The 27,191-nt window shown below is 41.5% G+C and overlaps 1 protein-coding gene across 1 annotated transcript; it reads left to right on the top strand.

The window, feature by feature from the left end:
• Nucleotides 1–1,413: 1,413 nt before the first annotated feature.
• On the top strand, nt 1,414–24,822 carry LOC111235188 (serine protease HTRA1A-like). Its single transcript, XM_022763529.1, has 9 exons — nt 1,414–2,046; nt 9,278–9,377; nt 9,996–10,200; nt 20,627–20,821; nt 20,908–20,940; nt 21,056–21,170; nt 21,847–21,904; nt 22,429–22,524; nt 24,155–24,822. Exons 1-9 carry the CDS (start codon nt 1,584–1,586, stop codon nt 24,321–24,323), a joined length of 1,434 nt encoding a protein of 477 aa, XP_022619250.1. The 5' UTR covers nt 1,414–1,583; the 3' UTR covers nt 24,324–24,822.
• Nucleotides 24,823–27,191: the final 2,369 nt, after the last annotated feature.

Below are 27,191 nucleotides of genomic sequence, written 5' to 3'. Positions count from 1 at the left end.
ATGCTGTGAGGTCATATTTAATACTGCTGTATGAGTTTCATTCATTGTCAACAGTAATCTGAACATAAATACCTCAAACAATTAGCCAAGCTTGAACTCTGGGTTACAAGTCTGAATTGTACATACTTACTGTTTCCTGTGCTGTACGAGCCAGTCCAGTCTTTGAGAGCATACGACTGCCCTCCATCCCTTTATGCCCCCTCTCTAATTGCCTTTAGGATACAGGAGCTTGTGTTACCCAGTGCTCCAGCGCACCACGTGGGGCTTCGTCCCTCGAGTCCCTCCATTCCCAGAGAGCTGCTCCCATTCACCTGGCCACTGCATTTAAACCAAGAGCCATCAAAACAGCCGTGCACCCAAAATCAATCACACTGTGCTGAGGCATTTTATGGCACTGATTCATTGCCTCCTGTGTTTACTGGACTCTTTTACAGCTCACCACAGACGTCTAACCCTAACAGAGGTTTGTTGTTTGTCCCTTAATATTGTAAATGTGTGTCATTCCAACAAACAATCAATTTAAACAGTTTTTTATGGTGTTTCCATTGAGTCTGTGGCACAAATAATTATTGAAAAAAAAAAGATTAAAATGATTTACGCTTTAGCTTGGGAGGCAATGATTATCGTTATTTGGATCTCACCATTAAATGTTGTTTATTTCCCTGCAAGCAGGGTGCTTATAACCCATAGAGCTGGGATTAGATCATAATAAATGGATAAATCATGTTCTCTTGCTATTTTCCAATTAGAACAAATTTGGCTGTTTACCAAGAGTATGCGAAAGCGCTACATTAACTCCACAAATCCCACAATCCACACAACTTTTTTCCATCACTGATTTTCCTAATTAGCCATAAGGCTTGTGTGGTGTGCCAGGAATGACTAATTCATAAGGGAGTAGTTTAAAAAAAAACACAACATAGGCCTGCAGGATGTGTGGAGGGCTGTACAGCATATGAAACATCTGGGCAGCATTTTTCTTTCCGCTACTGAGTTTTTAATTTTATATTTTTATTTGTTTGTAAATAATTAAATCACTTTCAGTGTCATTATCAGCAAACACTGACACAGCTGAAATGTCTGAGCTTTTCAGTGGTTGTCTATAAATTCCAGAGGTGTTGTGAAGTTGACCTTGACCTCTCTGAGCTCCTCCACCCTCCTTCTTCAAAAGAGTCAACAGAAAAGAGAACTTACAACTTACTTTTTTTTTTTCTAACCAAGTTCACAGCTCTTAAATAAATACAGTATATTTTACATCTGTCTACACACAAGCTCGTTTTCTGCTCTCTCTCCTCTCACGCCTCTGGAGGCAGCACGTCACGTCACGTAAACCCACCAATGACCAGGCTTGTTGTGATTATCTAGAAAGTGAGTTGCCTCTATGAAGCGGTGCCAGCAAAAACGTACAGCAGCGTAATTGGCTGCGCGGTGGAGTTTCAGTTAAATGCCTCTCCAGCTGAAGTGACTCCCCCTTCAGCACTACTGAGCTCTCTCATCCCATAACACTGCAAGCAGAGAGCGAACTTTTGGAGCTCCTCTAGACTTTCTTATTAACTTTTTAAAACGTATTTCTAGTTTGAATCATGTTTGGGTCACTGTTGTTGTGCGTAATTGTAGCCTTTGCGTCCGCGCCGGCTGTTGCGCAAATCTCAGGCCGGTATGTTATCGGATGTCCCGCGAGGTGTGACAAGTCGATGTGTCCCCGGCTGTCAGCGGACTGCCAGGCGGGACAAGCCCTCGACGCCTGCCACTGCTGCCCGGTGTGCGCGTCCGGCGAGGGCGAAGCCTGCGGCGGCAGCGGGAAGCTCGGGGACCCCGTGTGCGGAGAGGGACTGGAGTGCTCCGTCTCCGGCGGGGTGGCATACACTGTCACGGTGAGGAGGAGAAGCAAGAGCGGGATTTGCGTGTGCAAAGCCACCGACCCGGTTTGTGGAAGCGATGGGGTGTCCTACCGGAATATCTGCGAGTTGAAGAGGGTCAGCCGCCGGGCGGAGAAGCTGCAGCAGCCACCTGTTCTTTTCATTCAGCGAGGAGCCTGCGGGCAAGGTAATGCTCAGGTTGTTTTGTTCAGGACAACAGGGTCAACAAGGGCCCCAAACTTACTCAGATGCCGATCAGATTTGGTAGGGAGTTCGGTGTGACAGTCTTAAATCTGTATTTGGAAAACTTCCTGCATAGACAGTCAGCAATGTCAATTTTGACTCAAGTCTAAAATGTTTTTGTTTTTTCTTGCTCTTGAACGTGACCCCTCATATCCTCACTAGACGATTGTGGCTCGAACTACACAGATTTTGAAAACTAAAAGCTTCATTCAGTGGCACACAATCCTCATTGTGTCTGGGGTAACAAGAGCCACTGTTCAAGTGTGTTTCCTCCTTGTTCCTGCATTAATTAGACTTGATCAGAGAACCGTTTTTACTTTCTCCAGGCTGCATGAAGTCATGAGCTCTCCCCTGATGTAAAGCTGGATGTGAGCCTTTGGATTATCTCTTGCATGCATACAGTCACATGGCTATAAAGTGCTTGATTGTTTCATACAAAACAGCTCTTGCCAGGGCAGTCGAATAAACATTAGCTCGATTGAAAAGTATTTCCAAAGCCTGATAAGTATGATAAACAGTACTGAAAGTGATGCATGTGTAATAATTGGTATATGAGAGTGTTTTGAATGTGGACCTGAACTTCATCAGTTTCATGTGAAAAGTATTTCACCCTAATCAGTGGAGCTCAATAATAAACAGACGTCAGTCGTCACCTTTGCTGCTCCATGAAACAGCACAGTTACAGTTGTATAGTTAATTTAGTGAGTCATTCATTATTATTAATGTTATATATATATGTGTGTGTGTGTGTGTGTGTGTGTGTGTGTGTGTGTGTGTGATATATCTTGATTCAAACACACACTTGTGCACATGTGAAGCTACAGGTGGGAAAGACATTGTATCATTCTTCAGTTTTTTAGTGTGTGTGTGTGTGTGTGCGCATGTCTTTTATATCTGGAACAGGCAACATATATGCAACTGACAACGTCTGAATGAAGAGCTTCAGCACCTGTTACCTCAAAGACCTGTAACTTACCTCAAGGCTTGGAAACCTATTGCCCCCCATGTCCAAACAACAACCTCCCCAACTCCTTCCTATCTCTCTCTCCATTCTCTCTTTTACTGTCTCTCTTCCTCTCTGTGTCTCTGTTGTCACTCATAAATCACACTTAACAGTCAGATGGAGGAATGCCTGGCGCTGCTTCAGAGCCACGGGTCCTCCTCTGTGGAAGACAGTTTCAAACAGGCAGGAGACACAGGGGAAAGCACAAGATTAGCAACCCATATTTTTGGGAAAGGTTTACATGTACATCAAAACTGGCGTGGGCGCAGCGGTGGGGCAGACTATATTGCCACATTTGTTTGTCAGTCATGTAAGCAACTTATATGGTTAAGTCATTCCCAGGCAGCTAACCATGTCTGAACCAGAGCAGAGACTGTGGTGAGTGCTATTGATTTTCCATGGAACCCAGTTAAAATTTCCATCGCCGCAATAAAACGAGTCACATTTCATTTGGTACATCAGATGTGTCTCTGTCCACACTGTTGAAGAATAATGCTGTCTCTCCATTAAAAAAAAAACAAAAAAAACAAACTTCAGCATAAGAAGTGATCAAGGCTGTCGACTGGCAATGAAAAGAAACTGAACCCCCCCCCCCCGAGCACCTTTAGCTCCCCTGCAACTTGGCCCCATGTTTAAGAAAACATATGCAAGTACACTTTGCATGATGTCATTTCGTGTCTGGATGGTAAAGATGGTGATTATGCAAGTTGTTCATTCTGGCAAAGAAAAGTAGGTCAAATATTGCTGTGACCTTTGGGTTATATTTGTTTAAACTGACCTATTTTTTTTTTTTTTTTTTTTAAAGATGTTTTTGGCATTTTCAAGCCAATATTGAAAGTGACAGTGGAGAAGCTGACAGGAAAGCTGTTGAGGGATGGGGGTTGGAAGAGAACCAAGATGGTGTGCATCAACTAGACTACCAGGATGCCCCAAATTACCAATTTGTGACACAGAACTGTATTTACTGGCTGCTGAGACTAATAATGTGGAACCTGGGTGAATAGGTGAAAAATTGTGATCATCCAGATTTCTTAACGCTCTATTTAGATTTTAATCTAATTGAAAACCCAATACAAGACCGTACAGCCCTTTATGGCGTTGCTAGCTGATGTTGCAGAATGCACTCTGTGACTCCAGGCTAGTGACATTGTGCTGAATAAGCACATTCTTCCCCAACTTGTCTCAGCCACTCATAATATTAAAACACCATCTTTGTGCATGTGTCGTTGACTTTTTTATGTTGTTCTATCAGTCTGTCTCCTCTCCTGTTTCTGCATGTCTGTGTTTCTGTCTGTCTGTTTTCCTCATCTGTTTTCCTTCCTGTTCAGGAGGCCTGGGATTCTCTTACTTATTATTTCTGTATTTCTCTGTCTGAACGACCACCTTTGCTGCAGTCTGTTTCGTGGACATCCCTTCCTCTGATTTCATCTAATTCTAACAAAATGGAAGTGTTATGTTTGCGCCTCCTCTGTCCCAAGATCACACTGATAAGATAAACAAACCTGATGCCATTTCCTCCTGTCCGCACGTCCCCTCTGCTCTCTCCCCTCTTGTTTCTTGTAGTATAGTCACAGTTGGACCCTGATAAATCCCTGAAACGTTGCATTGACAGTAAAATCCATGATCTTCAGAGTCATATAAGAAGCATTGAAATTATCAGATTAAAATTATCCAAGGATTGGATTATGGTCTGTGCATTTATATCCTTACAGTAGGTCTGTAGATCTCTTTGATCCTATTTTCTTACTACAAGATGTGAAATGGTTTGGAATTCGTTACTGTTACTATGCTGCTAAAAGTGTCCCCTCACTCACTCTGATGTGTGTGTATGTATGTGTGTGTTTCTGGTTGTATCCCAAGTCCCCAATGGAAAACTAAAGCTCTTTGAGTTATGGGACAAATTTAAGTAAAATTAGAAATGGAAAAATGAGGTTAGTTAGAGTTACTCACACAGTTGCACACTGGGTCACCTCAAAATGTTGCCAATGTGTCATTGTGATATTATAAACAGCAGAAAGTTCAAAAGTAGATCTCCCAAACTGCAGAAAAAGCAGAGCGTCATCAAAACTAAATGAGTCATGATCTTACACTTGAGTGCACAGACATTTACACGTGATGAGTCACTGAAGCTGTCAAAATCGATCTCTTACTTAGCATACACATAAGTAAATGACAGTGCTTGTTGTAACTCTTAAAGCTCTGCCTAAGCTTCAGTAGCTTGGTTTCCATATAAGGCCAGTTAGATTGAAAAAGGAACCACCAGAAGTTTTAAAAATCATATACTACACTTCTTTGGGAATGAATCCCATCACTATAGAAAACATTTTGAAAGATTTGCCGCTGTTTCCAATTTTTTATTCTTTTTTGCATGGCTCTGGTGGGCTTCAGTTTGCCCATTAGTAGTGAATCAGTGTGTGAGTGAGAAGAACTGACCTTACTCTATTCACATCCAGCTTCTCTGGTCTAGAGGATGAGAAAAAAACCTGCCTCTGCCTCCAGGCGCCAATAAAACAGTGGGTACTATGTATGGGAAAATTGGAAAAAAAAAATAGAAGCTGAGATCTTGAGCGTGGACCCTTGTGGTGAAGGTCAATGTACAGAGAGGGGAGGGGTAATGGGTAATGAAGACAGGGGCCTTTGAATGTCTGTGTGAGAGAGGGAGAGACAGAGATTGGTAGAAAAAGAGAATGGCTTTCCCCTCGTTGAATGCTTGATTTGACTCCAGAAATAATCTTTTAGACACATGGTTATTGTTAACTGATGGTCTGGTCAACTTTATAACAATCTTTTATCAGGAGTAATTCCTTACTCTTTATATGTCAGTATGTCATTCAAACTCTGTAGCGTATAAATCGGGTTGTTCTGTGAGTAAGATTCTGCCAAAGACCTCAGTATAAACTACAGACCCATCTCCAAACTGAAAATGTTGTAGCTGGACAGCTGTTAATCTTTGACAGACCCGGGAAACACTTTTGATCATTTACAATCTGGCATTCACCAGAATCACAGCACTGAATAAATAAACACTCATAAGACTCAAGGTGAGTATCCTTTCCTCCCTACACTGGATGTAATACTGTTTATCACAGTTTGAGTCCGTAATTGATTAATCTGTCCTCCTTTGCACATCTTAATTGTGGTGTCCCTCATGGCTCAATTTTTGGTCTACTATAATTTAGCTCTCATTTGAACTGAATCAGTTAGATTCAGATTCATTACATTAGAGCACTTATCTTCTATTACCAGTTAGACTGGAAACAACTTTTAAATCACATCTGTGGTTTGGGCTGTTTTTTGCCCATTTGAAGTCATATTATTTTTGATCAACAAATGAACCTCGAAAATGTGCCATTTTGCTGTGTCTTGTTTTTGTTTGACCAAGTTTAAAATAGCCTATTTCCAAATGACAGTCTCTAAAATCAATCAATCATTCATGACTTTGTAACTTGCTTGTGTGCTTAAATAAATAATCAAACTGCAGCTGGTGAACTACAACTGGTCACCCTGTTTTGAGGTTTTAAGCCGTACCTGAAAACCTCCTTGTATGGATGCTGCATGTGTTTGTCTTTTTATTTATTTGTGCTCAGTGACAATGACTATGCAGTATATAAAAAATGTTGTCCTATTATATGTATTTTCTTAGTGGCTGTAAGCTGTATTTTTAAGACTGTATCAAATAATGAAGTGAGAACAATGTAAAAGAGGTCACTCATAGTGTTGAACCTACAGAGAGTCATCACCTGAGTCTGCAGCTCCTTTACTGAGCTTTAGAGAGTTTCAGCTCATTGTTTAGCTGTCTGGTCTGTACATTTACTGGTTACCTCTGGCAACTGTTCAGTAGACATGGAAAAATTGTTACAAAAGCAATATGTGGATCAGACGCTAATCAGGAAGCTTTACATTCCTACTTTTCCTCCACACATGAGTGACATTTCAAAGTTCAGGATGAATTCGTAATTTTTTGGCATTAAAGGAGACGGCTGCTTTTCAATTTGGCTCGAAAGTCAACATAATCCTACAACAGGAAAGCCTTTCTAAGCTCAGCTAATGTTACTGAGCTGTGAGCAACTTTTGATTCATGATTTCCCATTTCTAACAAATCATCACCCCTGGTCCTATAAGTCCTCTATCTTCACATTTGCTTTGATGTGGTGGAAGTGTGTCTCTGGTAGTAAATTCCAGCATGTGTGTGAGACAGCAGTCATCATAACATGGTGAAGTGGAAGAGTCTGTATGGATACTCCAGAAACAACACATTTTCTGGACACTTGGCCTGCCCTCTACGACTATAATCCTATCATCAGAACTGACCACGAGCCCTCGCGGGCGTGAAGCTAGCATGGGGAAAATGACTCCAACCTTTCCGCTACTTCTCTGTCTTACCATGATGAGAAACTTGTGTGACATTTATGGAATTCAGTGTTTGATTTGTAGCTTTAAGGTTCAACAATGACAATATGTAGAGATTTGTAGAATAGCTTTTTAGAAAATGAGTTTTGGGATGGTGCAGTCAGTCCGTCAGTCCACCATTTCTGCCCAGACTAAAAAATTAGCAATTAGATGCTTCCCAGATGATGAAACCTACAGACTTTGGTGATCCCCTGACTTTTTCCTCTAGCGCCACCATGAGGTTTAGAGTTTCGACTTTGAGTAAAATGTCTTGACAGCTATTAGATGGACTGACATGAATTGTGGTGCAGATATCCAGAGGATAAATCCCAGTGAGTCTGGTAATCCCTGACTTTTTCTGTAGTGCCTCTGCAATCTTCAGTTATCCTGTGAAATATCTCAACATCTACTTTATGGTTTGGCACATATTTTATACAGATATTCATGTTGCCTGCAGGATGTATCCTATAATGACTTTGGTGATGCTCTGATGTTTCCTCCAGCACCACCATGTGGGTTCACATTTGTGGTTTGACCGAAATGTCTCAACAACTATTGGATGGATTTTGTGCAATATGGTGAAAAATAAATGTCCCCTTCATGAGGAAATTAAATAGCTTTGATGATCTCTTAACTTTAAATTTAGCACCAACCAACAAAGTCAAAAGTTTAATTTGTCTAGTGCTTTGGTTTATGACCAAAACTAATGAGATTCCCATCATCCACCCAGCTGTAGGCTACTTTCTGTTTTAGTGCCAATTAGCGAATGTTAGCATGCCATCACGGTAAATTAACTGGTGAACATGGTAAACATTACGTTAGCATTTAGCTCAAAGCACCACTGTGCCGGAGTACAGCCTCACATAACATGGCTATAGACTCTTGAGTCTTGTACATATACAATTTATCTCACTGTTGAATGTGATCCAGTGATCATATAACACCAGAATTTTCCCCTTGCGGGTTGACAAAGTTTTCATACTGTATAATTTAGTGGCATTCGTTACGGCATGATGGTGCTCATTCCATGCTTGTGTTAGCTTAACTGCACCTCAAGCGGAAAATCTCTTTCTCTTTCCTTAACCCTTCACTGCAATCATTGATATCCCGGGGCTTATGGTTGCCTTTGACTTTCTCAAAGTTCTGTCCTCGAGGAGAATGTAATGACTGAAAATTGTCCTTGCGAGGCAAAACAGTTGGAGGTACGTGGCAAAATAAGGGTTTACGAATGGAAGGATGAGGGAAAGGTCTGGGGAGTCTTGATTCATAGCTTTGGTTAAACTGTCTTCTGGGCAGGATTTAATTACCAGGTAAATCAGTCAACATTTCCTGACTTGCCCAACGCTGGATAGATGGAAGGGTGGGTGATTCAGTGAACTTGGCAGTCGTCATACATACAGTATGTGTGTGAGTGGTATTATACTAGTGAGGACCAGTTTGGTCTTGAAAAAATACCTGTTGATGGTTTGAGGATTTATTGTATATAGTCAACTGCAGTGTAAGATAAGGGTAAAGGTGAAGGTTAAGTATTTATTTGCACGGTTTATTGCCAGGGTTAAGTGTTTGTAAATGAGTGTGTATGTGTCAGACCTGACCTAGACAGTCTCAACCGCAGATGAACTGTCATCTTTTTTTCCCCACTGTGTTATGATAAAGGGCAGTTTTATTTGAGGGTTTTCTATTCTGACACAACTCTTACATCATGCAGTATTTCAATGCATCTTTTATTTGTTTTTACTTGTCTGACGTGCTACGTATGTGTGTGTGTGTGTTGTGCTTCCAGCTCAGGACAATCCAGACAGCCCGAGACACAAATACAACTTCATTGCCGACGTGGTGGAGAGAATTGCTCCGTCTGTAGTTCACATTGAACTTTACCGCAAGTAAGAGCTGTGCATCTGTGTGTACAACAGCCAGACTGAAACACACTAAAATTTACAGCCCACCTGTGTACTTAACCAGACCACACCAGTCGGTAGTGCACCTTTCTCCCAACTTCAATTTTTCAACATCTTCTTTTCATCATCTCTCCAGCTTTTGTGCTCTTTTATCTCTGCTTCTTATCTGTCTTTGACACCTCGATTCTTGGTATGTGTCATCTCCGTTCTGTCTGTCACTGTGGCTTGTAAAGTGGTTCTTTCAGTGTCTGCTCTTCCATCTCTGCCTCACTCAAACCTGTCTCTTCTTTTTTCCTCCCCCCTCTGCCTCAGGTTGATTTGTGCTGTATATTAATGCCCCAATTTCTGTTTGTTTCCCCTGCTCACTGTTTTTATGTAGCCTACTTAATCTCTCCAGCTCAGCTCTGAATACTCACCTGCCTATTGTTTATATATTTACCTCCTGACACTCACATGCTTTCAACTGTTACACTCCTGTTACATAATGCATTGGTTTTGGTGTCTTCTCATTGCTGTTTTTCATGAAGACACCTGTTGTAAGAGTGAAGTGAATAGTGATACTCTAATCCCCTCTTACTCCCTCCTACTATTGTCACCCCACAGGATGACCTATACCAAGCGGGAGGTGGCAGTGGCCAGTGGCTCTGGCTTTGTTGTGTCAGAAGATGGCCAGATTGTAACCAATGCCCATGTCGTGGCCAATAAGCACCGGGTGAAAGTGGAGCTAAAGAGCGGCGCTTCCTATGATGCGAAAATCAAAGACGTGGACGAGAAATCGGACATCGCCCTCATCAAAATCGATGCACCGGTCAGTCAAAATGCCAGACAGTCAGGGGGTCCAGCAAAGAGAAAAAACTTGTAAACTGGTAGCTAGAGGTGTCCTGGGTGAACACCCACACGTTTTCTCCTCACTTTTATTTGGTCACTGCCTATTACAGGCAGGACTCCTTTAAATGAATAGTTTGGGGAGTACGCTTCTTTGCTGTCTTGCTGAGAAAATCATTGTAAAATTTAAAATCAATACCACTCTCATGTCTGTATGTAAAATAGGGAAGAGCCAGGGGGTGGTAGCTAGTATAAAGGCTTGCCAGCAGAGACAGGGAAAAGGTCACACTATTCCTTTAAAAAAAGATTTAAAATTAGATGTGATAGTTTTAATTAAGGCCAGAGAAACAGGCGTTTTGGAGGATACATTTCCTCCACTTTCCCACTATACTTTCTCACATTTAAATTTCTCCCTCTGTTAGTTTCCAGCTTTTTTAATATACATTCACTTATGTCTGGTCACAACCACCAGTGCAAGTCTGTACGACATTATGCTTTTGAACAGTTTTTTCAATTTTCTTATTGAAGAAATAACATTGTTTGTCAAGCTCTATTAACTAACAACCCTTCAGATTCACTTTTTAGAGCACTGACAAATCTTTGCTCCACATATGAACCTGGTTACAAAGATTCATGAGTCACTTGGAATAAGAAAATCTGCAAAGGTACTCTTGACAAAGTTTTCTGTCAGGCAGTGCAACAAGATCAAAACATTAACTGACTGTTTTGCAATTCTCCCATTTAACTATTAAGAAATTTGAAGGCCGTGGGATTGAAGTCTGGCAGGAAAATATTCTAAATCTAGGAGATTATTCAGAGTGCAAGTGAAGTAAAGTGAGATTGCAGGTACAGCCAAATGGGTCTTTAAAAGACAGCTGGCTGACAGTCAGTCCTGATCCTGTTGGCGCAGAGACACAACAGGCTGCGAAAACAACTGACAGATATTACACAAATCATCTCACGAGCAGCTTGCAGAGACAGTCACTTGTTACTGAAATGTGAAAATCTATGGCCACTCTAAAGCCAGTGCGGATGTTTAAAAGAAAAGAGGTACAGTAAATATCTTTCTACTCTTTGCTGCGCAGGACGTTTGGAGGATGTTTGCTACACATCATATTTTGAGCTAAGAGTCAAGTGAAGGAATGCGTGGCAGAAAGCCAGGGCCTATTGACTGGAAGTCATAGCAGAGCAGGGTGCATTATGGAGCTTACTCTCATGGCTGGGTGACACAGCTGAATAGATGTTCATGACAGCAACACAAGGTGTATTACAAAGACCTCCGATTCTGAAAAGAAGTTGAAACATTCAGGTTTTGTTTGGCTGACAGTGTGAGGGAAGAGTGCGGAAAAGAGCAGTGACAGATGCTTTGTTTTTGATCATCCTACAATAAAAGCCGTTCAGATTGTTGATGACAGTCTGGCTCATTTGGGGGGAGGGGGCTTTCTCATGTTTGTTTGCATCACATGCTCCGCTGAGTCTGTGTTGTGTATAGTCAGTTGTTGCAGATTCAGGAATGACTGACACTTGTATATACATTGCATGCCAATTATTTTCCAGCCTTTCACCAAGTATGTATTTGTAGCGTTGCTCTGTGTGACACCATATCTGTCTGGTAAACAATAGGTGGTTGTACAAAAGCAGGATCATTCTAATCAAGTGACAGCCAGCTGTATCCAAGGAGTGATACTGGTAGAGAACAGATTCAACATCATGAGTATACTTGTTTTGCTTGAAGTCATCGTGTGAAGTTGAAGCAGGTCATCCAGGCCAGTCGGTGATGAAGACCCAGGAGACCTGTGGTCACTTTGGAAAGGCCACATGAACTGGATGGAACTGGCATTTCTGGTAATGAGGGAAAGTTTGGTGGATGTGAATTGGTTGTGTGTGTGTGAGTGTGTGTGTGTGTGTGTGTGTGTGTGGGTATGTGTGGAGCTAGTGAGAGTTAATACATGAGGAATTAGAGGATGAGTGAGTTATAATGAGAGGGCAGGAGTGTGAGTAAAGTTGTCATTTTGAATAACGTCTAAAAAACAGTAAATATAGTCATCTGAACCTATTGCTAGAGGGTGTTTCATTTCAGTACCTAAAGAAAATAACTTGCCCATTTATATATTGAAACAGCTGCTGGTCGCTGTAACTGAAGCTTCAGCAAAGTTATGGTCTTTTTACTAACAAATTCCCTGATTTTCTGGTTGTGCCTCCACTGTAGCTCAACAAAGATACACTTTCTGGGGAAGCAAAACGGGCAATTTGGTACTAAATAGAATGTAACTTTGAAGATACCCGTTGATTTGTTGAACTCAGACTGCTGAAGCCTCATACTAAAACTTTAGAAAGTATTTTTTTGGAAACAAAGGCTGTGAAGCGATCTGTTGATGGTCAGCATGGACAGGACAAACAATTACAGCAACCAAAAACTCATTGTACGTATGTGCATGTGACAGTTGAATAAAATTAGAGAAAAATGTGGACCTATCCTTCAAGTCCTAAGTTTCATGTCTCTTGACAGTAACTCTTAACCACAAATGCGTCACAACAAGTGATGAGAATTTTCTTGAATTGTCTCCATAGAGAATAAAAGAAGAATGGAAGTGCACACAAACTTTAAATGAAGAAGGAGAAGCTGCTTAAAGAAGAAGCTTTTGAGATTTGTTTTCGCTTGTTGACAAATTCACATCCCGGAGCAATAATTGGGCTATTTTGTACCAAAATTACCATGTGTGAGTTATAAATTGATATTCTGACTGGTGCTGAGTACAGCTCTTTAGTTTCTCTCTGCTCCTCAGTGTCTTCCTCACAGTGTTCTCTTTATTAAAATAAAGGCTGACTGCTGTCAACATCAGCACTCCAGAAGCAGCCGCAGATAATAAGTCAACAATTGCATCAGTTTATGAGTGAGAAAGTTTAAAGTTAAGTTTTCCCTGAGAATAATAACTCGCTCCTCTCTTCTTTCTCTTTCCTTTTCTATGTGAAATTGGAGTTTATTGGTAGCAAGACCCAGTCCGTTCCCGGGGCTGTGGTCTACCCCTCAGCTCTGGGGAATACATTAGTCTGTCTACAGCAGCTGGAACTTCAGAGGGGAAGGAGAAGGGGAGGGGAGGGGGGGGGGAAGTGCTGTACTCACTTGTTCCTGTGTATGAGGGGAAAAGAGAAAGCAAGAGGGACAGAGAAAGAGGGAGCAATGTGGTCAAGGACTGGAAAATGGATCCATATGTCTGAAGGACTATGTGAGCTAATAGGCTAATGAGTCCACTGTGTGATGTGGCAACATCACAATAAAGATAGAGCTCATTGTGCCTCAGGTTTAAAAGGCCTCCCATTTTCTCACTCACAACTTGGACATAGTCACATTCACTTGGAAACGCTTCCAATGAATTGGATACGTTCACTCATACCTGGAAGGCCTCAATCTGATTGGAAAGCTTGCTGACTTGGAAGGACATGTATTTAATCATATTAACTTATGTTGACCCCCACAGACTTGCAAGCAGTCATACTGTCTTGGAAAGATTTCAAAACACTTAAATGTACTGTGCAGGGAATTTTCCATGTCGTTCCAAATCATTTTATCACACAACTTGTGCAGTCATTAACCCTAAAGTGCTTCATCCTGCACTGCTTTATACTGAATGCAGCGAATGCATTGATACTTTATAGTTTACACTGCAGCTCAGAAATCAGAAGCTGCTGAATTGATTGTGGTGGAACTGTAGCTACATTCCCCCCAAACACTGATTATCCTATCCTCCTGATAGGTCAGTAATCACAGGCACAGCAGGCGTGTCAAGCTCCGGATGTCTCTGTTTGCTGAAATCAGTGTATGGGGGTGTAGTGATAGGAAGAGTTCTTAAAATGCTGCCTTTATTTCCATTGTCTTATACATGATCATCATCAAATCTTTAACACAATATCATGTATGTAACTGTGAATGGCATATTTCAGGGTCTTTTTCGGGGGGTCTCATTTAAAAACAAGTTAGCCAGAGACAGAGTTTTCAGTAACTCTTGAAGTTGGCGTTAGTCTAGATATCTAGCCTGCTTTAGCTAATAAAATCTTCCAGTGACTGTCCTCATTTCAGAAAATAAAATCAACAGTTCTCCAAAATGAAGACAATTCTTTTGCCTACTCTCTGGAATAAAGGATCCATTATTTCAAGAATTACTACAAATTTTAATTGGTAAACCTGCCACTGTTTATATGTGCAGGGCTAAGTTGATATTTGCTATTTTCAACAACACAAGCAGTGTAAAGCTAAGTTTCCTCAAAAAGACTTCTATAAATGAGCCATTAACTTAACCCACATGCAAAAATCTGCCTTACAAGTGTTGCACTGAGGCAAGGAAAAATTGTCCCCATGTTTCCCATATGGTCCCTTGAAAACAAGACACCGTTCTTGCTGGGAAATCTGCCTGGTGCTGGTTTGGACAAGGCTATTATACGTATGTGTGTGTGTCTGTGTTTATGTGTGGAGAGGAAAGAGAGGAATGTGCCTCCACATAGTCATCTGTAGCTGCATCTATCTGTTTATCAGCAACATCGGGTAAATGTTTCCCCAGGGAGTAAGAGTTGTCTACATTTCCCTGGATGAATAGTATTGACAGACAAACTTGCAATCAATTATTCAAATCATTTTCTGTGTGTGTGCATGCGTGTGTGTGTGTGTGTGTGTGTGTGTTTGTGTGTGTGTGTGTGTGTGTGTGTGTGTGTGTGTGCATATGGAGGGGTTTAAGATGGCTCACTGCAGGGACATGGAGGACATGCTCCGTTGCCAGTGGAAAGACACTGCGTGTCATCCTTCAGAGACAGGCGGAGGGGAAATGAATCACATCCTCCTCTCCTCCTCACCCATCCTCTCTCTTCATCTTCTTCATCCCTTGTCCCTGCAACTAAAATAGTTCCCATGCTTCAGGATGCATTTGGGTGGGAAAAGAGCCAAGGAAAACACACACACATATACAAACACACGAACACAGACACACACACACTCTTTTGCCCTGCTGGGTCTTGATGCACTTTGTCTTGGCCTACTTTTTGGCTGCATAATTGTTTTCCAAGCCTGCTGTATGTGCAGCAGCCTTGCCCAAAACTGTTTCTTCCCAGTCAGTGACATCACTTTAGATGTTTCAAATCTACCACTGCTATCGTCAAATGGTTGATACCTAACACGGTTAGTTCACCCAATTTATAAAAAAATACATTTTCAAACTTACCCCAAGTGACCCATGTGCCATGTAGATAGTTTTTATAACTGTATAAATGTTTTGTAATGCTCCTTTGAAATCATATACACTGAGAGTGGATGGTGTTTTGCTTGTGGCCTCACAGCTTTGACACTTAAAACAAATTCAGCAGCAGTTTACTCTGTGAAATGCAAAGATCTCACTGTAAATAGTTTTCAGTGAAACGTTCCTTCTACTGAAGAAATTGTCTCTATGAAAACTCTCGATGGTGTGTTCCCCTGATGATCCAGAGTAAACTTCACACTGTTTCTGGAAAGAGGCGTTGCGTTTTTAGCCAGATGTGCCTTTTTATTATCTACTAACTCATTTATTGCAGGTGTCATACTCTACAATTTGGGTGTAGGCTTTAAGAAAGTGCAACACATACAGACAGAGCTATAACCTTTTTGTTCTTAAAATGGGATTTAGGGAACCTCAGAGTTGATTAAGTAGATTCCAGTGAGATCCCCCAGCCTTATAAAGAGTAGTCTAGACTACAATATAGTTGCTCTAGACATATAAAACCTATAGGGATTAGTATAACGGTCAAAGGTTTCACTCTTGCCACTATTCTCCGCACGCAGAGAGTGAGAAATTCATCAATTTTCAAAACCTTATAATGTTCAAGGTCAGGGCTGGAACATATCCCAGCACGCACAGGGCAAGATGTGGGGTAAATGCTGAAATCCCAGTGAAACATTCCAATACTGTTTAAATAAAAGTATGACCTAATACGTTCTGTAAAAAGAGAGGTGTAGTTGATATATTTGAGGCAGCTTTCCTGAAGCAAATGAACACATAAGACCTCATCTCCTCTCATCATTGTGATTTGTGCAGTTCAAAGTTTTGTGGTGTCTAGCCAGAACTGAGACGCCCTCAAATCCTCTGAGCTCTCATGCAAAACTACACAGAGTGGAACATACACACGGAACTCACAGGCATATGTTTGCTCTTATACAGACTAAAAACCTTCCCAACAACATATGGAAGCTATAGTGGTTTCCATACTGGTGTCCGCGAGGATATGGTTTAGCCAGTGTGATTTGAACATGTTGACGTATACCTACAGTGCGATGAACTGCTCCGTGTAGCAAAGTCTTCCTTCATTTGATGAGCACCTACGTCTGTGAGATTTACAAAGTGTGTAAAATTTTCTGTATAAACCCACAGTTACAACATTTACCTACAACTCTGTGTTTGTCCCAGACTACCGAACATGCACAAACAGGCATTCATACACACATAAATGAGTCGCTTACACGCTATATAAGCATCCAGACTCGCAGACAAAGACACACACTCAGTGTCCCCTCTCTCCAGCCCCTCATCCTGATCTCCTGATCCTCTGGCTTGATGTGTTGCTATGTATGAGCATGCTGAAACCTGCCCCATTTTTTAAATCTGCATCAGCAACAACCCTGAGGGCACAAGTTCAGACGTCAGCGGTAAAACCCTATACCTTAGTGTACTTATGCATATTGCAAAGCAGAACTAATAAAAATTTCTCCCTGCTTTGAAGTCACCTGTATGAAAGGAACAGGAGCTTAAATGACTGAAGTTGAGCTTATATACAGTCGGGGTCACGCGCTGACCCAACCAAAACAGCTTCTGTGTCTGAATGTGTGTATGTTTTGAAGTGGTCTGGCTGTATATCTAAGGAGTGCCAGGTGTGTGGGTTTTAATTTACAGACTTGAGTTTGTTAGAGTTCATGCTCAGGCAACCTCCTCCCTCTCTCTGTGTGTTCGTACGTGTGTCTGCGTGCGTATATAAGTACACACGTGTCTCAGAAACTATTAGGCCACGGTCCATCCCAGCTTGACTGGAGTTAAAGTTTGCACCTGGTCTTCTAGTCATAAAATGGTAGTTAGCGTAATGGCTTTTAAATTAGCCTCCAATCGTCCAAGGCTGTAACATTAAACAATGACAGATGTCTATGGCAACTTTGCCGCTGTTTTCAAGCCAATCTGTTTGCTTGTCTGCCAGCTTATCTGTCTCACTGTCCTTTCACCACGGTGTCCCTGATAACCTGACTGTGACAAAATCTGTCTGTATACAGGAGATCAAAACTCACCAGAGCGACAGAAAGGTTGGTAAAAAAGTCTGGAATTTTTCCCAACACGTGCTGCTTACAACAACTTCTTCTGTCAAGGCAAACAAAGCTGTTTAGTCCTCTCACCTTCAATCTGAAATCACCCTTTTCTTTCTTATCTAAACTCTGAAGAACTTGGAAAACATGGTTTGCTTTGTGACTTGGGAGAGAGAAATCTATGGCATCATACTGAAGTTCAGCAACGTGAGGCAATGAAATGGTCTCCTGCCTAACAAAACAAGAAGCTTTCATTTTCGGAAACTAGATGCTATCCTCGTAGACCACATTAGATCTTTTTCAAGAGCTCTGGAGCACATATAGTGTAGTTTCCCAAGATATTCCAAAATTGGTGCTCTTTTGGGTCTTGAAGCAAAAATATGTTTTTTTTTATTTATTTTTTCTTTTTTTTTTGGTCATAAGCTGCTCTCTGCCAGCGCTGGCTGCGAGCATCAACGTAATGTCAAGCAAAACTGCCTTTGACTCACTCGTCTCACATTCTCAGACTCCCTTCCTGTGGTTTGTGGTGTTTGTTGTTCCCCTCTTTCACCTCGCCTCCTTCCTTTACGTGCGGCTATAGTGCCTTCTGGTGAAGCACCAGTGCATCCTGACCTTCATCTGAAATAGCAGGGTGAGTCACTTGGGTGGTCAGGAGAGGCGAACTTACATGGTGAAATGATTTTCCACGAGTCATTCCAGATCGCTGACTAGGCACGATTAGTAAGTGATATGTAAGTTCAGGGTCTTTGACAAAGTTGGGCAGCCTGCATTTTCAGTGTTTGTTCAGCCTTCTCACGTAGGCGTCATTTGCTTGTCAGCAAACTGATGCATTTTGCACGCTTTGTACATGATTTTTCTGAATGCATTGTGATTTTGTGGGGGTGTGTGAGAGCCTGAGATGGGAAGAGACGTCTATAAACAGCATTTATTAAACTCGTTCAGAACACATTAGGATTAACTGCAGTCTAGCTAGCTATTCCTCAAAGCTGACATTTTGGACATACAAGGTTTTCACCTGATAGCAACAGTCACCATGACACCATTGGTGTCACTAACTGTTATCGTAATCATGGTGACCAGCAGTGGCCGGATCCTGAATGTCTTGGCAGTGACACACATCCACCTGACATCCCCTCTCTCAGCTGTGAGTGTGTGGGTGTGTGTGTGCGTGTGTGTGTGTGTGTGTGTGTGTTTCTCTTGTTTCCTCTCTCCATCTGGTTATACTCTTATCTCACGGTGTGAAGGGAGGAGGGGAGCGGGGATAATTATTATACAGACTGCCTCTCCTGTGTCAGGTGTCTGTTTATATGTGTTTGCACATGCCAAATGCATGTTTCCTGGTTTATGTACACACCTCTGTGTGTATGTGTGTGTGTGTGTGTGTGTGTTTGCTTTTAACATCCCAACTATGTTCAAATAAGCCCACAGGCATCAGGAAGATGGCCTCGGGCAGTTGTGTCATGAATGTGTTTGTTCTTGTGGATCTGTGAGTGTGTGTGTGTGTGTGTGTGTGTGTGTGTGTGTGTGTGTGTGGTAAGGTGGAAAGTACGGTTGAAAGGTTCTCTTCCTCAGTTTACTGGCTATCACTATCTTTGTCATCTTCTAATAATAGCTTCACCTCAAGGGGCAAGATCGTTTACAGCGAGGTCTAACACCCCGTCAACTTAATTAAAAGTGTGTGTTAAATGTTCTCTCACAATCCAGTTTTCTAATTTTGTTTAAACTAGTTTGCAAATCAGGTGTCTGCTATGAGTGTATTCTCTCCACATCCATAAACACAGAGCAAAATGTATGCATGCATGGGCAGCGAGGTGTGATGTTTTATGAGTGAGAGTAATATGATTTGTAATTTACCTGCAATATCAATGCTCAACTGTGTATGAATATTTCACATGGATCCTTTTGTCTGTGTGTGCCAACTTGTGTTTCTGTCTAAGTTACCTTGCAGCCTCCTGTGCCACCTATTTATAACCCTAAGTAAACAAAACGGATACACAGGAGGAGCACAGGTCCTTCTTTTTTTTCTTTCTAAGACGGTGCTCGCCTGCCGTCAGGGCGTTGGGTCTGTGCACAGACTCCACGTCATGTGGCGGCGCGTGGGCTTTGACTGCGGGCTGCCCGACAGAGATGATTTCATTCAAAGAAGGAAACTGTCACTGCACATGGATAAATATATCCTTTCTGCGTCTGTCTGCAGAGGCAAGTTCTCAGTAGTCCGGTTTCCACTGCTCAGTGTAACAGGACTAACCAGAGCTTAAGGTACTCATTATTTACCATATATCAGTCAGTTTTCCAGCATCTGTGGTTTGTTGGCACATACTCGCCATTAGGAGCGATTTGTCAGCTGGGCTACACTTTCAGTCCAACAAATAAGCTTTTGATCTCGATTATTAGCATTTTTAGTTGAGTTGTTTGGCATAAATGTCACTTCTCCCTACAGTGGAAAAGGAGTAATTGTTTTTGTGTGGGAGCATTGCCATGCAGCGTTGAGTGGGTTGTGTTTAGAAGAGAAGAGAAGAGACTTGTGCTTTTGCTGTAATTATTTTCATACTGTCCAATCATAAAAGACACAATCATGAGTTGTGCTTAAAGCTCTGCAGAGTAATTGCAGTTGAAGCAACACTGACTTTTGTGATTTTTCTTTTAGAGCTCTACTTTTTACAAATCAGTCACCAAAACACATGAATACTGTATGACTTTCATATTAAACAGATTAACAAAATCCCTCTTTTCACATTCAGAATATATTCTTCCTTCATCTGACCCTTATCCTATATGCATTATATCACTGATAGCTGTAGTATTAGGATTCAGATCTCTTGTCTGTTGCAAGGATCAAGGAGCAGCCGGCACAGGGGCTTTTACTTTGCACTAACATGTGCAACATATTAATATATGTCAATATGTCATGTCATGTCAATGTGTCAATGCCGTTTGCAATCCTTCATGTTATTTTAATATTCAACTGGTTCATTTTGTGCATGTCTTCCTAGATACTGGTCTACATGCCCATCCTTTTATTCTACAAAGCCTTGTGACTAAAATTTTGTAATTTTGCCCTCCAGTAATATGAATGTTGACCCCTTGTGTTTCTGTCCTACAGACCAAGCTGCCTGTGCTGTTGCTGGGCCGTTCGTCGGACCTGAGACCAGGGGAGTTTGTGGTCGCTATTGGCAGCCCATTTTCCCTCCAGAACACAGTTACCACGGGAATCGTCAGCACCACTCAGCGAGGGGGCAGAGAGCTCGGCCTTCGCAACTCCGACATGGACTACATTCAGACTGATGCCATCATCAATGTAAGTGAATGGAGGCACATTATCATAATGCAAAGACTTTGTTTTTCCTACAAACACAAATAACGACTGGTGTGTCTTTTTGACAGTACGGCAATTCTGGAGGGCCTCTGGTAAATTTGGTAAGTGTTTTCTTTTTTTGGTGACAGACGGAGCACAGTTTTATATACCATTTAATAATTTACAGTTGTTTTTTTGTTTTTTTGTCGGACACTGAATTGAGGTTTGTTGTTTTAGGATGGAGAGGTGATTGGGATCAATACGTTGAAAGTGACAGCTGGCATTTCCTTTGCCATACCCTCAGACAAGATACGAGAGTTCCTGGCCGAGTCCTATGACAGACAGTCCAGAGGTATGAGCTCTCACTGACAACGCCTTATTATGTTTTCATTTTATTGCTTCCATTGAGATCTGGCTCCAAGAGTTGGACCGAGATCACATGTGCACTTACAGCAAAGGAGCATATAATTCAGCAGACCATTTCTGTGGTAGTCATATCTCTGTGCGTGCTCTCGTGAGATCTACTGACTCCATATTTGGCTTTATGAATCCGTGCCCAACATTACCTAACAGGGTTATGACATTGCAAATTAACTACAAAGAGGAAAATGGCAGTATATGTCAGGTTGTTCTTTTATTTTACTGCTTTTTACCCTTTAACTTATGTAGTGTTTTTGGACCAGTGCACACATGTATTATATGTGGCTGTCAACCTGGACTCTCAATTTGATTTGTCTGTATGATGAAATAACAAAAAAAAACAAAATTCCCCAAATTTATGAAGAAACGCATAGAAGATGGAGTATGTAGACGTGCACAAGTGCACAGTGCCCTGCAAGACAATCTGTGATCCACTGTTTGGTTTAAAGAAATATTTATTTCACTCAAATGCATAAAAAAAAACCCCAGAGGATTTTTACCTTTTTTTTTTTGGAGGTGAACAAACAGCTTCATAAAACTAAGAGCCTAGACTGTTGCAGGCGAGAGGATGAATGATTGTATTTATATGTGTTGTTGTCTATCTCTAGGGAGAACAGCTGCTAAGAAGAAATACATTGGTGTGAGGATGATGACTCTCACTTCAGCGTAAGTTGCACATTGTGATGCACAGACAAGTGAGAAATTGAAGGAAAAACCAACATAAAGTGTCTTAGCAAGGTTTTGGGCGACCATGAGCTGCCAGAACAGCCTCGTGCTCATTAGTGTTGATTCTACAAGTGTGAACTCCACTGGAGCGATGAACACAGTTGGTGTTTTGTTGATGGTGGGGGAAAGCACTGTCTAACATGTCGCTCCAAAGTCTCCCATAGGTGCTCAATCATATGATTCACACCATTTTCATTCACATCAAACCGTTCAGTGACCTCTTGTGGGGAGGCATTTGCATTCGTTATGTTTCTCCACTCATTTATTCAGGTTTGCTTTTGATTTGTCACCCGTCTGTACATTGACAGTGAAATATCAGCATTGAATCTGAACAAATGTATTAAATGATTCACTTTATTATACTTTAGACAACAGGAAATTGCAGCGTTTCCATTTCTGGTTTTGTGCTAGATAAAAAAAGATGATAGATAACAAGATTCTCTTTCCCGCTTTTCTACCTCTAGACTTGCCAAAGAGCTGAAGACTCGACACCGTGACTTCCCAGACATTACCTCTGGAGCTTACGTTATGGAGGTCATTGCAAAGACGCCAGCTGCAGTGTAAGGATAACAGTATGGTTTTTCAGTGAACTGCAAATGCAAGTCGTTTCTGACTCTTTTTAAGCCATTGGATATTGTCTTTGGCACTATAGGCTCCACATGTGCACTTACTGCACACAAGATTCTCATCACTCTCCACGCAGCTCCCCTCTCACAATGCAAATAGACAGTATATTTCATTTCCTTCCTGTATTTTATTTCTCTCCTCGAACTGTGAAGTGTGCACATAGACACACACTCCAACACACACACAGCCTCCTACACAACTGTCTCAGTAGTACGTAAATTCATAGCTCACTCCCGCGTGCCTGGAGTGCCTGGCCTTCTAAAATATCCCCCTCCTCCCACAATCGTAGCCCACTCCAATCAGCCACCACCACAACTCCAGCAGAGTGGGGCTCGGGAGATGCTGAGGTCAGCTATTTCCTTCAAACCTCACGCAGGGAGGTTACTGGCTGCGCTGTGGTTTTCCTGCGCCTGCCCACCCAGCCCACTCCCGACTGGTCTCCCCTACAAGGCCTCGTCAGAGTTTACACATTGCTCAAATCGCCCCGCTTTTTGCATCATAACATTTCTGTGGTTCCTTTTTATAATCCATGTTATTATCTAGCCTGCACTTTCATGCTTTTGATCTCACTCTTGATTTGTGTTGGTTAATGGCCTTTGGAAATCTTGACCCTGCTGTAGACAACCCTCCATTTGCTGTGATTCTGGAGGTGTTAGAGCAGCTGAGTGTAATGAGGGCAATACTGAGCTGCAGTTGTGTTAATAGATCCTGTTACGAGTTGAGGTGTGGTGGTCTGTGTTTATATGTGGCTGTGATTAGGCAGCTGTGTTGAGACTTAGCTTTTGATACCACTGCTGGTTACCGCCTAGGTCTGTGTGTGATTTCAGGTTTACTAGTTTGTTTTTTTTGATTATGCACATACGTTTGGCCAACATGTTTTTATTTGCTTATAGCTCTAACCTTGCTGTGCTATCGTTCCATCATTACCGTTCCACCATTAAAATTCTCAAAACAGATGTTGTATTGATTTAGATTGTGCTCACTGAGCTGTAAGCAAACCGACCAAAGTACAGGTTAAATACAGTATGTGTGTATATAACACAACATTAAATTAACCTGCTGTTTTTGTTCTTCCTACTGAAATCTAAAGAGTAACATTTTTTGTAAGGAGAGGAAAAGAGCTGTCGTAAAACATCAACATGGGATGAGCATATCGCCAGACTTAAGTTCTTACAAACTGTAAACTGATCAAGACCACACGCAGAGCAGTGTTCATCTTTTGTTGTTGTTGGTGCTTTTGTGTTATTTCTGCCTTTATGAGATGATATAGAGCTGACAGGAAATGGGAGTAGAGAGTGATGGGGGTTGACATGCAACAGCTGGACTTAAACTGGTGACACTGTGATCACATGGTCAGCATCTTCTCTCCTCTAAGTCAACAAGATACCCTCGTCACTGGCCAGGTGTACCTTCCAGTCCAATACACCTCCGTAGTGGCCAGTTGTATATCAGAATATAATATCACTACTAGGATAATCAGGCTTGATAAACAAAAATGCCATATTTTTGCTGTTATCCACATAAGATGCACTGAACTGAAGCCCTTCTTCTTTTCTGCTCCAGTGCTGGGCTGAAAGAGCATGACGTCATCATCTCCATCAATGGCCAGAGGATCTCATCAGCGACTGATGTCAGTGCCGCCATCAAGAAGGATGACACCTTGAGAGTAGTTGTGCGCCGTGGAAATGAGGACGCTATCCTCACCGTTGTTCCCATGGAGATCGATCCTTGACCCTCCACAAATCACACCACAGGAGCTGGAGCTAGGTTTTACTTATCACCAGTGGACCTTATATTGGGGAGGGGCTTCACTGACACACCCTCTCCCTATGGCCAAAGGCCAGTGGCGCCATACATCCAGGAAAATTCTGGTTTTGCCTTGAAAGGAACGACTGTACAGATGCTCTAAAAAGCAGTGCTGTACTTTTTTTTCCATGTGTTTTCACTTGTAGTCTTTAATGCTTTCATCAATGCTACTACTGTTTGGTCTCAAACATCAGAAGTTGGTTATCGCCATATTGTTTTGATCTGCTTTTTCCTGTTTTGTGTCTTTTAATATGGACTTTTGCTCAGTCAGGCCTTTTAAGCAATTTAGTGACTCGCTGGGCAAATCTGATTTGTATAATTGTTGTTTTCTAAACTCTTTTTTAAAGTACTGTAGAAAGTTTTTGTTGATCATGTGATGTATACTGAGAAGAAAATAAAGGATTGACCTTTTGTTTTGACACTCACCATGCTGACTTTCTCATTTTCTTTCCATCTCTCTTTCACTCAGTTTTATACACATATAAACAGACACACACATTTTGAGATGGACTGCACCCAGGCTGACATTACAATATTTTCTTTGTGTGTGTGCACAGTGTTCTTAACCATTGCTCGTGGACACGCACACACAAGGGGGACATAAAAGCAATCAGGATCTGGTTTAAATTTGATTTTTATTGCCTTCATATGGGCTTGATACTACTCTGGTGTGATTGTGGGGCCAGGGGCTCTGCAGGCTGACCTCAGAGACAGGAGTGCGAGCCAAACAGAGATCTGACCCACAATGCAGTGGCCACAGATGTGAGCCTGCCATGAATACGCTTAGTTTTGTTTGCCACATGAATTTTGGATGAAAATGATGGAGTAGATCTCATGAGAACTACAGAAACAACCACACACTACAAACAGCTTCAAGATATACAAGAAAATCTCTGACCAAAAACATGTGAAATCTGCAATGGAAAAACTGCTCAGAAACTTTTGTGTTCTTTATGTAACCTACTATAACTCAAAGGACTGGTCTGTTTTGTTGCACTATCAACAGCTTTACTAGTAGGTTTAAAAGGCAGAGGGACAGTAGGGATTATGCTTTGCTTCTGTGTAGAGCAGCCATCTTTATGGTGACCTTTGTGTTTTCAAAAAGTAAATTGAGCATGTTTTATGAGACTTAAAAGTCTCATAGGGTATTGGACTCTCTTTAAACCCAGGTAGGTTGCAGAATAGGTTTCTCAAAAATAGAGCAGTCAGTGAATATGTACTAGGCATGATAATAAATGATAGTAAACTATATCGCACCAGCATGGTTCCAAAACTCATCAGTAGACAGGATGGTCTGTACGTGCTTCAATATCCTGGTTTATGTGTATCCATGAGGCATAATCATAACCTGGGTATGAGGTTATCTACTTTACTGTAAAATAGGACCAAATTACAGGTGGGCTATATCTGATCATGTTCAAACTCATAGTAATGTCCACCAACAATTTTTTATCAGATTTTTTTATTTTCAAGTTATAAGAATAAACTGACAATAAAGAATTCTTTAACATATTTTTGCTTGTCTTGGCCTTCAGTGTTTATTTTATGTCTTTTGGCTGGAACGCAACAGCATGGCCAGGCCTATAATCGCGAATGTCTGTGATTGACTGACTGAGTGATAGAGTTGAATAGTTCCACCATTGATCAGCTGAATGCCACGTGACTGAGTTGGAGTTTTCCCCATTGGTCGTTGCTCTTTCAAAATCAATTGGCGCAAACAGTTTCTATTAGCCTGCAGTGTTGCCAACATAGTGCATTTGTTGCTAGATTTGTCGTTAGAAAAGAAGCCTGTGCTATACGGCAGCACTACACCTTTGGTGGGCACACATGGGCACCCAGCTGATAGATGTATATATTGGCAGTCAAAAGGCAAAGGCACAACTTTGAAAAAGAAAAAAAATGCACCTTGACAAAAGTGTGACTGCAAGTATTGTTGCCATCTCATGGTTCTGTATCAGTGTTGCAGTCTCTTTTCTTAGTTTACCCATCCAACTGCGTTGCAAATATTTTGTGGAAATGTTGCACACAATGTTGAAATTCTATGTTTTTATTTCACTTGGCAATGACAGATTCCTGACTTATTTATTCCAAGGGTGCAAAACATTCAGAGCAATTACAGTATAAATACGTAACATCAAACTCAGCTGTAAAGTCTGCCTGTTACTGAAGTCATGACTGGTAGACTAGACAGCCAAGACCTGAGCGCAAAGTCATCAGTCATCCAGGGCATGGCTGTATTACCTCACCACCTCTGGCCGTGGAGTGCCAGTCTCCCTCTGCTGGCCCAAATACATGCAGATGCCAGAAATCTGTATGTTGAACACTGACTATTGTGTACGTTTTTCATAACCTTATCTTTGTCCAAATGTTGCATAGTGACTGTAGATATTGAGAGATTGTGAAAACCTCTGATTATTTGGATAATTGTTAATTAGTGGTGATTTCATTGTTGATACTGCAGACCCGGTCTGTTTTCAACACACCATTCATTCATTTGATACCATCTGGTACCCAGATCAGTGCCACTGCTGGTGATCTGTATGCTTTCTGTTTCCAGCATATTGCAGGTGTCATTCAGTCCAGTGAGCACACAGCAATCAGACTTGGAGGTATAGAATCACATATATATTGATAGTATAGGATATACCTGATTACATTGATACTACAGATAGGTGTTGTATTAAAGTAGTACACTTTAATTTCAGGATTAGTATCAAAAGTAAATGTCTTCATAATAATTCATAATTCAGAAAAAATGACTGTTATAGCATACATTTAATTCACCATTTGATTA

Source organism: Seriola dumerili, unplaced genomic scaffold (genome assembly GCF_002260705.1).
Source record: "Seriola dumerili isolate Sdu_G_001 unplaced genomic scaffold, Sdu_1.0 BDQW01000478.1, whole genome shotgun sequence".
NCBI lineage: Eukaryota > Metazoa > Chordata > Actinopteri > Carangiformes > Carangidae > Seriola > Seriola dumerili.
This window is presented reverse-complemented; position numbering and strand designations above follow the sequence as displayed.